Consider the following 13,234-nt stretch of genomic DNA (forward strand, 5'->3'; position numbering starts at 1 on the left):
AGTTCTACAACTAGGGGATTAAAGAAGAAGCTGTGCTCTGGCTGGGTAGCTCCGTTGGTTAGGGCATCACCCTGATATGCCCGGTTGTGAGTTTGATCCCTAGTCAGAGCACATACTGGAATCAACCAATGAGTTCATGGATAAGTGAAACGATGGATTAATGTTTCTCTCTCTCCTTTCCTCTCTTTCTCTCTAAAATAAATAAATAAAAATTAATAAAAATAATAAAATAAATAAAAGCCATTTAAAAAATTCTTTTAAAAACAAGAAACCGTATCAAGACTGGTAGGAGGGTTGGAGATGCTGGACAGGCTGGTCCCACACCCATACCCTCATGTGGCAGATAAAAATTGAGAGCGATATCTTGGTTGCAGAGGTCCCCTCTGAGGAGTGTGAGGTCCCAGCCACATACCAGGCACTCACCTCAGCTCAAGGATTCAGGGTTAGGAAGAGAAGTCCTCGTAACTTCTGACTATGAAAACCAGTGGGATTGAGGCCAAGGAAGACAGAGGGCTGCGGGGTCCCAGGCAGTTCCTCTTACAGGACCCACACACAGACTTACTCGGACTCTCTCTCTCTGAGCTTCAGCACTGGGACAGCAGCTTGAAAGACACCAGAGACTTATAGCGAGGAACTGAGTTATCAGGCATAAGCCCGAAAGCTTGGGGGCAGCTTTCTCCCAGACAGAAGTATTGGCAGAGGCAATTCTTCCTTTGATCAGCCCTTCCCTCCCAGAGCTGACTGGCAGGTACCATATCTGAGACTCCATCAGCAAGGCTCATACTGTTCACCTTAGCCTGGTGATTCCTGAGGCCCCACCTTTTAAATTTGCAGGCCTACGAAAGCTGCTTCCAGTAGTTTTTTCCATACAAATGGCCTGTTTTGTCCCATGCTTCAGATAGTTTAAAAATCTCTCAAACAGCAGTATCTGACATCAGTATGCCCTGCCTCTTGCTAAGTGGCCCCAGCCTGGCACTCACAGCAACCAGCCTTGTTTCCCAGGTTGGCCTCTCCTGGGCACCTCTGAGTTCAGCACAGGTAGCAGCCATCTGCAGAGTGCTTTGTAGCTCATGCTGGGTGGCCCCGGCAGAACACAGGTAGAGGCTGACCTTGACCTACCCGCACCTTCCAGGAGGCCCCAGAGGCAGCACACCCAATGGATAACTTTAGACCATGTTGATGTATCACCACCCAACCACCTCCACAAGTGATATACTTAAGGGGCAGATTCTGTGGGCACCAGAGCCCACTGAAATAAGTCCTATTCTGTGGGTTGGATCGCAGCACAGTTGATCCTCCACTATGGTTGGAGGTCAGTGGTTAGTGGTTGTAGCCAGTCCTTGCAGCTGATCAGTCTGGGGGTAAATCCTTCCCATTGATGTGCCAGCAGCAATCAAGGCTTAACTACAAGAGGAGGATGTACACAGCCCACACGGGGAGCACACCTCAAATGCCCAGCTTGGGTGACCAAGGAACCTGTGCCACAGGACCCTAAAGAACACCTACTATAGCCTAACCAGATGGTGGCACAGTGAATAAAGTGTTGACCTGGAATGCTGAGATCGCCGGTTTGAAACTCTGAACTTTCCTGGTGAAGGCACATACAAGAAGCAATTACCACAAGTTGATGCTTCCTGCCTGCCCCCCCCATTTATCTCCCCCATCCATCTCTTTTCTGTAAAAATAAATAAATAAATAAATAAATAAATAAATAAATAAATAAATAAAATCTTTAAAAATAAAAGAACACTTACTACAGTAGACCACTCTCTACCAGGCCAGGGAGATGTGGCCGTTCCACCTAATACACAGAAACAAACACAGGGAAGCTGCCAAAATGAGGAGAGAAAAGACATGTCCCAAATAAAAAAAAAACAGGACAAAACTCCAGAAAAAGAACTAAACAAACTGGACACAGGCAAACTTCTAGATGCATAGTTCAAAACACTGGTTATAAGGATGCTCAGTGAACTTGAGAATATCAACAGCATAAAACAGAATGAGTCAGAAATGAAAGATACACTAACTGAAACGAAGAATAATTTACAGGGAAATCTATAGTAGAGCAGATGATTTGGAATATAAGAAAGCAAAAAAAACACCCAACAGATCTGCAAAAAGAAAAAAAAGAACAAAAATGTTAGTATAGTGTAAGGAGCCTGTAGGACAACTTCAACTGTACCAACATTCACAAATCCAGAAAACCCAGAAAGTTCCAAACAAGATGAACCTAAAGAGGCCCACACCAAGACACATTATAATTAAAATACAAAAGGTTAAACACAAAGAGAGAATCTTAAAGCATCAAGAGAAAAGTAGTTAGTTACCTACAAGTGAGCTCCTATAAGATTGTCAGCTGATTTACCAACAGAAACTTAGCAGGCCAGAAGGGATTGCAAGAAATATCCAAAGTGATGAAAAGCAAGGACCTACCTCCAAGATTACTCTAACCAGCAAAGCTATCATTTAGAATCGAAGGTCAGATAAAGAGCTTCCCAGACAAGAAGAAAGCTAAAGCAGTTCATTGCCACCAAAGTAGTATTACATGAAATGTTAAAGGGTCTTCTTTAAGAAGAAGAAGAAGAAGATGCCCTGGCCGTATAGCTCAGTTGGTTAGAACATTGTCCCAAGGTTGCAGGTTTGATACCTCAGCAGGACACATACAAGGATCAACCAGTGAATGAAAGCAGGGATAGGTGGAGCAACAAATTGATACTTCTTTCTCTCTGTCTCCTTTTCTCTCTCTCACTCATAAAAAATATGAACAATAGAATGGCAAGTCTAGCTATCAAAAATTGAATCTAATAAACAGAATATACAAACAAGCAGAACAGAAACGGACTCAGATACAGAGAACATTTTGATGACTGTCAAATGGGAGGGGTATTGGGAAATGGGTGAGAAAGGTGAAGGGAATAAGAAGTACAAATTGTTACAGAATAGTCACGGGGATATAAAGTACAGCATAGGGAATATAGTCGATAATATTCTTTTTTTAAAGATTTTATTTATTGATTTTAGAGAGAGGAGAAAAGGAGAGACAAAAAAAGAGGGAGGAGCGGGAAGCACCAACTCATTGTAGTTGCTTCTCGTATAGGCCTTGACTGGGCAAGCCTGGGCTTTTGAAATGGCGACATCAGCATTCCAGGTCACCACTTTATCTGTTGTACCACCACAGGTCAGGCTTAAGATGGGTGCAAGATTTATCGGGATGACCACTTAGTAAGTTATGTAATATCTAATCACTGGAGTGTACACCTAAAACTAATACAGTAATGTATATAAACTGTAAGTGAAAAATAAAAATGATCTAGAAATGGAAAAATAAAAATATGTAAGCAACTTATGATTTAAAAAAAGAAGATCCCTTTTCTCCAGCAGAATTTGGTTTCCTTGACTCTAAGAGGCTACTGAGGAACTAGTTCAGCTGTACCTCACGCAAAACAGAGTTAGGAATGAAGGAGATCTCTTCGGATCTAAAATAGCATCTTTCAGTGGGATCTCTATGAATGAAATGAGCCCCTGCCAGAACCTTGGGAATTGTTTAAACTACCCAAGTTTAGGAAATGGTTCCTTTCCTAACATTTTGTTATGAAAATAATAAAAAAGTTTCAAAGATACAGCTAAGTTGTAAGAATTTTACAATCATCACCCACCATCTGGATTCTAGTATTAACATTTTACTGCACTTGCTTTATCACATATATATCTATCCTTCAAGGTAACGCTTTTTAAAAAATAGTCTTCATTTATTCAGCCATTAATTTATGTACTTATCAAACATACCTGCTATATGCCAGGCACTGAGACTGTGAAAGATATATGACAAGGTCTCTGTCCTGAAATGGAACACAGTTTAGCAAGGGTGGCAACATGCAAACAAATAATCACCACAAAGTGCGCCATAGTGTAGCAGGGTGCAGGAGAGCTTCCATGAGTTCACAGAGAACGGGTAATTCACAGAAGCATTGTGAGGAAGGCAAGCTTGAGTGAGGCACTGGAAGGTAGGAAACAGTTTTCCAAGAAGATGTTGGGATTCGGGCATTTCTGGCAGAGGCCAAGTGTGTACAGTCACAAGTGGCGCAAAGGTTGTTCAGCATGGCTGCCAGGGATAGGCTGATGAGCAAGCAGTAGAAATGAAGCTCCAAAGAGAGAGGAGGGGCCTTGGTTTTTGAGGATCCTGTGTGTATTAGAAGGAGGTTAGGAGTCTATCTATAACAGTGGTAGTCAACCTGGTCCCTTCCGCCCACTAGTGGGTGTTCCAGCTTTCATGGTGGGCGGTAGCAGAGCAACCAAAGGATAAATAAAAAGATAGATTTAACTATAGTAAGTTGTTTTATAAAGATTTATTCTGCCAAACTTAGCGAAAATCCGACATAAAGTACTTGTAAGTAATTATTATTATATGCTTTAACTTGCTGTAACTCTGCCTTATAAATTTTATAAAGTAAAGTTACTTCCCTACTTTATAAATCATCATTACTGTGGAACTGGTGGGCGGTTAGAAAATTTTACTACTAACAGAGATACAAAAGTGGGCAGTAGGTGTAAAAAGGTTGACTACCCCTGCTCTATAAGCTCTAGAAAACAAGTGAAGGAGCTTGGGGAGTGGTATGCTTAGGATGGCAGGAGGATAAAGGGGCAGAGGGAGGGCAGGCATGTCGGGGAGAAGAGTTAGAAAGTTGCTCTAAGAGTCTAAGCTAGAGCTGATGAAGCCTTGAACCACAGCAAATATAGTAGGGGTCAAAAGGAGGGTAACAAATTGCAAAAAAAAAGGAAAGTAAGATGAAAAGGAGAATACAAGAACCTGTGCACAGCTAGACATGAGGCTGAGCGATGCAGGTGTTTGTTCAATGTGGCTTCCAAGTCTCAAATTTAACCATGGATTGTGATAAGGAATTTAAGCACCTATAGGGAAATTAAGCACATTAGTCCCCAAAAGCCATAATAAAATAATAAAATTTACATAAGAGTTCTAAAAATAAAAATAAATAAAGGAGAGTGATTGCAGGGAGGAAGGTTAAGGCAACAAAGGATAGTAAGAGAAAGAAAATCAAAGTGGAGTGTCACAAAAATTAGAAGTAAATAGTGGGAAGGAAATTGGAGGAGGAAGAAGGAAGATAAAATCTGCCATGTTCCACATCTGCTTTAGTTTTCTATTTCTGAAAGCCTTCAGCTAGGAGTTACAGCATTATAAGCTTCATCTTGACAAACTGCCACTGATGAAGGTAACACTGTGTTGCTGCCGAGAGTGAATTATAGACATGCTGGGTATCACCACATTTGAAATATTACTCAGAGTAATTTTTTAAAGTACATCTGGCAACTGGGACTAGCCTACTCAAGCTCACCTGAAATTCTATCCCAAATGCCATTTTATTCATTTTTATGCAGTTTCAAGTTCCCTTGTAGTTTATATGATGAGTCTTTTCAGCTTCTCAGTAGCACAAGGCATTCTGTCATCTAGTATTTATTGCTGCCAGGTAATGATTCATGGTGCTCCATGAGCTGGTAACCAACCCAGGAAAGGTGTGGTTTGTGTACATTGGTTTACCAGCCCAGCTGTCTAACAGTGGCTTTAATGGGTCTCAGTCTCCCTCAAGTAAATGACTCTAAGAAAGCCTAGGCAGCTCCAGAAATCTCATAAAATCCCTAGAACAAAACAGCTACTGAATTTGGGTTTTTAAATGTCATCTGATGTATTAAAATCAGTGAAAGGAATGGTGAAGGTAAAGACTTTGATTTCAACATCGTGAGGAAGACTTGTTTTTTTTCTTTGCATTTTAAAGAACTCATGATCCCTCTTACCATTCAGGTTCACATTCCTGGTGGTCTGGTGTAAAGGGAATTCTGGATTTTAAAAAATTTTATTTATTTTATTTAGAAATTAACTTTAATGGGATGGCATTGGCCAATAAGAATACATAGGTTCCAGGTAAACATCTCTAGCATTTGAACTGTTGATTGTGTTGTGTGCTCATCACCCAAAGTCAGATCATCCTCCATCATCATATATTTGTCCCTCTTTACTCCCCTCCTCCGTAGTCCCTCCCTGTGTTAACCATTTCACTTTTATTTATGTCCATGAGTCTCAGATTTATCCCACCTATGTTGTGAAATCATATAGTTTTTAGCTTTTTCTGATTTACTTATTTCACTTAGTATAATGTTCTGAAATTCCATCCATGTTGTCATAAATAGCAATATGTCATCATTTCTTATGGCTGAGTAGTATTCCATAGTATATATGTACCACATCTTCTTTATCCAGTTCTCTATCAGGAGACACTTTGGTTATTTCCATGTCTTGGCCACCATGAGTAATGCTGCAATGAACATGGGGGTGCATGTGTCTTTGTGTACCAAAGTTTTTGAGTTTTTCAGGTAGATACCCAGTAGAGGGATTGCTGGGTCATATGGTAGTTCTATTCTTAATTCTTTGAGCAACTGCCATACTGTTTTCTATAGTGGTTGTACCATTTTACATTCCCACCAACAGTGGATGAGGGTTTCTTTTTCTCCACAGCCTCTCCATCACTTGTTATTACCTGTCTTGTTGATAACAGCCAATCTAACAGGTGTGGGGTGGTATCTCACTGTAGTTTTAATTTGTATTTCTCTAATAGCTAGCAAAACTGAGCATATATCAATTTGTTGTTTCTATATCTTCATGAGAGAAGTGTCTGTTCAGGTCCTTTCCCCATTTTTAATTGGATTGTTTGTTTGTTGTTGAACTTTGTGAGTTCTTTATATATTTTGAATATTAACCCCTTGTCAGAGCTGTTATTTATGAATATTAACTCTTATTTGGTTGAGAATTCTGAATTTGTGTTGGGATCATATCACTTTGAGGTTAAATGTAGGTGGCATGAGACTGAGTAAGAAGAAGCTGAGAAAGCAAAGAGAGAATGCAGAGTCTTACTCTGTGGTAGGATGAAGTCGGAATAAAGTTTTATAGTTGATATCACCTTGCTTCAAGGATAAAATGTTTCTGTACTGTTCCCATTGCAATGAATAATATCAAGTTCCCAAAGTTATTTCATCTGTTTCCAGTCTGACTATGTAAAATATCCAGGGCTCAATACAATTTTATTAGGGAAAGTGTGCTGAGTCACATCCTCCATGTGTACCGTGCATGCACACGCACGGCCTTTGCTGTCTCCCTCCTCACCAGGCTCTGCATCTCCATGGGCAGTTTGACAGAGGCACAGCTGCTTGTGCTTTTGCAATCCACAAGGTAGACCCTTCGGTGTTTAAGTCATAAGTCTCTACTCACTGTGTTATTATTCTAAATGTCATAAGAATTGAAGCACAGAAGGCATGCATGCTCCAAAGAAAGAGGCTAAATGGTCCAACCGGGTCACGGAAGAGTATGTCCCTGTGTGTCCCAACTCACTCCAAGGATACAATTCAGGCTGGCTTTGCAATGAAATACAACAGCACTATATTTCTGGAGTTGCTCTTGTACTCTTTGGGCCAAGCCAAGCCATCAAAGTCACAATGAATCTAAATCCAACTGCATCCTAAATTCATAAGCCTCTGTTTAGTATGAATATTTTGAAACCATATCTTTTCAGTCCAGGTTTTGAAAGATTAATGTAAAGCACCTGGGGGGGAAAAACACAATGGAATATTGCTGATAAGTAGAGTCATATGTTGCCTATGAAACAGGTTGTCTAATTTTTATCGTTCAATACTATCAAAACCCAGATTACCAGAGAGACCCACTCTAGCATAACTGGCAAGTCACTTAAGATTTTAAGAATGAGACTACTTCACATTGCAGGGCTCATGGCTGGCTTTCAACCCTGGATGTATTCCTGTCACCCTGAGAAGAATTTAGGGATACTCCTTAAGTTGTCATTTCCATCAGAAGTCTCTGGTCTTGAGTAAACTGAAGCTTTATTTTTTGGTTAAGGTAGAGTATGTAAAAATAAAGGAGAGATTAGTCAGAACAGCAAAATATTTCCTAGAAACCACACAAAAAGGACCTCTCACCCTTCCAAAAGCCTCTTGAGAGAAAAGGTAGCGTCTTGTTGTTATCCTGCCAGGAGAGTACTTAGCTGTACAGGATGAGAGTAGAAGGGAAAATCAGGCTCCTTCATCTTAAAATCTTTGACCTCCCCCCGCCCTCCGGCTCAGATTCCACTGCTTAAAAAGCAGCAGGCATAAGTGTATCTTTATGAAGAAAATATGACAGTAGAGACCAAATCTTCAAAATGCATCAATTATGGAGAGATTATATTACCAAAGATTGTACCTACACTAAAGAGTTCCTTTTAGTAGCTCTCCTCGTATAATTGTTTATCTTCAGATTATGTATTACTTGGGCATAGAGAGACTTTTATTTTTTAGGTATTTTAGATATTAGTTAGGGATCAATGCCAACTGAATGAAGATCATTTAGAACTTAAAGCAGAACTTTTCTGTTACTGTTTTGAGTTCAGTGGGAAAATGTGATTTAATTTATGCACAACTCTTCCAGAATGGTTTAATCACCAATGTAAGTTGTGTATTGGCTCAAGGGTGGGAGTGAAAAGCCTATTTCATATTTTCAGTGGGCTTTGAGGATGAGGCACATTAGTGAATGATAAGTTCTAAAGTTCTATAATCAAGCCCTCTTAACTCCATCAGCAAAATGTCAGTGATTCATGGCAAGAGCTCAACAAATCAGTCCCCTCTGAGTAAGCTACAAAAATGACAGATGGCCTGAATTAGGCCATCCCTGGCACATAGGAGAACATTTGGTAAGTTATTTTTAATGTTATTATTATTAGCTTGAGCTCTTATGGAGTTAGACTAAGAGAATAAAAGACCAGTCATAGCTGACCTTTGGTGAATAGATTTCCATCAATCCAAAGACAGATACTTCCAGTTGGGCAGTCCCTAGGAAACAAAACCAAATATCAGAAACGGGATGTTCCTCGCACCCCTCCCTGTGAGTGATGTTCACTCCATCAGGACTGAACATCCTGATACAGTCCAGGAATCACCATGTTAGCATCTCAGCAAGACCCACTATCCATCCGCGTGTCAGCAGACCCCAGCCCTGGGTCCTCCCCTTGGTCTCTCCTCACCCTATTCCATCATAGTTTACCTGCTGTCTGTTTAATATCTTTTTGTTCATTTGCTTGTGTATGCCAATGTGTAACCCTCCCTGAGGGCTCGTATACATTTTGACGTGGATCCCAGAGAATAATACATGATGGATGTCTCACAGGCAGACGTGTCAGTGGCAAATATAACAGGAGCCAGTGAACCGCATGCTTTCTCTGTGCTGGGTGCTGTGGCATGTGTTTTAGACACATCACCTCATGGAAGCCCCACAGCGTCCCATGAGCAGGCCTTATCACTGGCTCCATTTCACAGATGAAAACCTGTGGTTTGGGGTGGTGAAGCAACTTGGCCTGAGACAACCAAACACTGGGAAGAGACCGTGCCAGAATTCACGGCAGACCTGCTGCTCATTGCCTCTGCGTTGCGCTGCTGGTGCAGGCAAGCCCTAGAACACTCATAAATGGTCCCTACCCCCCTGAGCTTGACCCTGCTCCCAGGATGCAGCTGACTTTCTCTTTCAATCACGTTAGTTGGGAATGAATGTAATAGAGGTATGAGAAATTCAGAGAGAGACACACTGGCAGCCGGCCGCCAGTCCTGGCCTAGGAGACAGCTCTGGGCCTCTGCATGCCCGGGCGCTCTCTCATTTCCAGCACCTGCCTAAAGAGCCCCCCACCCCAGGAGTTATAAGGGCCCGAATGAGTGGATGGAGGAGTACTTGGAGGGAAAAACAATCTATGAATGTTTCATTTTACTCATTATTAATTATCTATTACTGAACCAGATTCCAAAGTCTAAATCTAAAAGGAAAAACCTGTGAAGTAGCTTATATATTTTTCATCTCAGACTTTTCCTGGTCCAGCAGCTCTTCCACAAATGGCGTGATGAGTCTCCCAGCAAAGTTGTATGTATTCCCAGGAACATTCTTTCTTGTTTTGTGTGCAAATGGACTTGTACCTATAAGATAGTATTTTCTCAGTAGTAGTCTAAATGCTGCACCCTTCCTGAGGAGTTCAGAGCACAGGTCACTGTCATCAGGTAGTAAGGAACAGTAACTAACAGTGGTCCTAATAACAGCAATTCAATATTCTACACTTACCGAGAGCTTTCTATGCACTAGCATAAGATAGACATGTTACAGATGGGGGTCGAAACTCCTGTCGTCCCTGTTTCCAGATGAGGAGTCTTAGGCACAGAGAGGTTAAGCGATTTGTTCAGAGTCATAAAGTTAGTAAACGATAAAGCGAGGATTAAACCCAGGCAGTCTGGCTTCTAATTTTATTTCCTTGTACTATTAAAACAACCAGTCCTCCTCTATCTGTTTATCAACTAAATCATTTTTATATTTTGGCAAAGAAGGCCAAAGCTCGAGTGTATTTAGTACTTCAAGCAGCCCCACCAAGCCCTGCCGCAGAGGCTGACGCGGTAGTCTCCACGGGCGGGCTGCCCGTGAGGAGGGCGATTTGGAATTAGAAGGGAGAGAAACTGGGCCAGCTTTTCTCACCATTTTAATAACCACATTACTTTGACAATATATCCCTCTTGGTTACACTGATAAAACCTTTTTTTTTCCCTTAAAGATGTTCTTTCTTTTTCTACAAATACATTCTTTTTCCAAACTTTTTTTGGTTACTTTTAACTGATCCTGGCAGAGAGGAAAAGAAAAAAAAATGTGACATCCAAATTAAAATATGTAGATATATCTTCACCTCAAATTCAAATTGATAGACCAAATATTGACTGATTTCTTTATTTTCATGCAAAGTTTAAAGAAAATTTTTATGTCACTCCTAACTGCTTTCAGCCAAAACGTAAATTTATTGAGAATCGTGTTGTGGAAGATTTCCATTCAGATTTCTAATTCTTATTGTCTCTATAAATCCAATCTTGAGTAAGAGAGTTTGATGGTAGTAGAGCTTGTATTTTCAGAGGATTGGGATAAGTTACAGTTGAAAATTTTAAGTCTTTCACTGAAAGAGCCTTGAACATGAGGTCAATATGATTGTTGCCCGACTTTTCAATAATAGGAACCGTAAACTTCTCAGTTCCTTTGCATTTAATTTGCCAAGCTTATCACGTGGCTCACGTACCATGTCCATGATCTCTTTGAACTTCTGAAACCAGGAAAAAAACAAGCAAACAACAACAACAACCAGAACACTGTTCTGTTCTACTAAACTTGACCCAGGATTCTGCCTGACTCTAATTACCTCGAACAATTTACCCAGGATGCTTCAGTATAACCACCTGGAAAAATGAGGGTGGAACTTTGATTCTGGAAGGCATATGGAAATTTAATTACTAGGTTTACAAAGTATTTTAAAATTCCCAGATAAAATTGACCAGAGGACTGGAGAAGGATATCGTTATTGGCTATAGTGGGGTCCAGTGGGGGTGGTGGGGGTTGCTGAGAATCAAAGGCCCATGTCCCTTCCTCTACAGTGGCCTTCAGGCCCGTCTTCTGCAACCACCTCCAAGGGAGATGGAGAAAGAATCATTTATTCACTTTCTGGCTGCAAAAAGTACAGGCTTCAACTGTGGCAATTGTAGCACCGAGGAGAAAATACACATAGGAAAAAAGAAGGCCATGTCTCACTTCCAAATTAAAAAAAGACATTTCTACATGTTTCCATAACCCACAGACTGCTGCCATTTGAGGCCAACCCCTCCAAGTTTCCCTTTTTGTCTAGTGTAGTTGCTGAATCTAGGCCACTGTCAGCAATCCTTTCATTCACCCAGGCCCATCCCCACGCCTCACAGATGCAGAGATTCTCTGGAGGCATGTGTACTTTGGTATCAAACAATGCAACTCATGTTTGATTTTGGATAACCTTGCACTGCTGAATAAAATAACCCTTGAGAAAGAAGCAATAAAAAGTGCTGTAAGAAAAATGACTCATGTTTCGAAGCTGTCTAAAGTGATCACTTATCCAAACAAATGGTAATTCTTTCAAGACATAGTGGGCATGTACCATACTTATAAAAGTCTGGGAGAAAAGCCTTGCAATCATTTTTTTTTTTTTAATTTGTGTTAAACTATATCAAAAGAATGTTTCTGGTAGGCTGTCCCAGACAGGGTATGCTTAAAAATAAAAACAAAAACCACATGGATATGGGAGCCAAGGTGGATTGGAGCAAGGGAAGGTCCTTGCTGAACATCCGGGCTCATTGGCTTGTTTATGTACTTGTTTATGTGCCTCTAATTGTTTTCCATTTTCTGCCCCCATTCGTTAGAGTGCAAAGATGTGAACAAAGTGGCTTATTGCCCACTGGTGCTGAAGTTCCAGTTCTGCAATCGAGCATACTTCAGACAGATGTGTTGTAAGACCTGCCAAGGACACTGACCCACGGAAAGCCAGAGAGAGAGCCTTGTCGTTTCATCGTGGAAATGTGTCCATCAAAGGGAGCCACCCAGAGGAAGAGGATTGATGTCCTTGCAAATGCATTACCCTGTGGAAAACGTAACCACTGGTCAGCCCTAGCTGACAGGATTTCAATATTATTTTAACTTCTGTGAAGTAGGATTTATTGATCCAAAGTGCTGGACACAGTTTTAGGAGGGAATGCCAGATTGGAGAAATCCAAACAACACAGGGAGACTTGCTTACTGTGGAACGTTTGTGTTCTTTCGAGTAAATCCAATAGCCTGTTTACCTCCTTGGACCATTAAGATAATTTTTATTATAGACTTAGCAATGACACTGAATCCATTTGTATTTAAAACTGTTTAAAATGTAGCTGTTATGACTTGGTCAACTAAGGAAGTGAAGAAGATTCAGAAACCTTAAGTCATAGCTTAAAAATATTTACTATACTTTATCTTACTACAACAGCGCCACAATTTAAATTCTAAAATGGGATATAATTTAAGGAGCAATTATAAATCAAAAGTCATGAAAGTTTGTATGATTTTTCTTCCTTCTACTTAATTTCCTTAGGAATAATCCCCCTATTCTGAACACTGCTGTGAGCCATATATAAACTGTATTAAACTGAACAACAGCGAAGGACTTAGTTGAAAGCAGTGCCTCAGTGACTGCAGCTGTGCAGGTCTATAAATTCAGTGCTAAAAGACTGTGGCCAGCTTGCCATTGTGCAAGTGAGGCTGAGATTTCCATTAAAACTTTAAGAGCAAAACATTTCAATGTCATGCAGAAGCCAGACCGGGGGTATGGTA

The 13,234-nt window shown here is 40.7% G+C and overlaps 1 protein-coding gene across 1 annotated transcript in view; it reads left to right on the plus strand.

Annotated features, from left to right (window-relative positions):
* Window positions 1–12,783, plus strand: part of ADAMTS6 (ADAM metallopeptidase with thrombospondin type 1 motif 6) — a 280,816-nt gene extending 268,033 nt beyond the window's left edge. The window contains exon 24 of the mRNA XM_066253589.1: window positions 12,292–12,783. Coding sequence (XP_066109686.1) covers window positions 12,292–12,401 — 110 coding nt within the window. The 3' untranslated portion in view covers window positions 12,402–12,783. The remainder of the gene's footprint in view (window positions 1–12,291) is intronic.
* The last annotated feature ends 451 nt before the right edge of the window (window positions 12,784–13,234 follow it).

Source organism: Saccopteryx bilineata, chromosome 1 (assembly GCF_036850765.1).
Source record: "Saccopteryx bilineata isolate mSacBil1 chromosome 1, mSacBil1_pri_phased_curated, whole genome shotgun sequence".
In the NCBI taxonomy this organism is placed as follows: Eukaryota; Metazoa; Chordata; class Mammalia; order Chiroptera; family Emballonuridae; genus Saccopteryx; species Saccopteryx bilineata.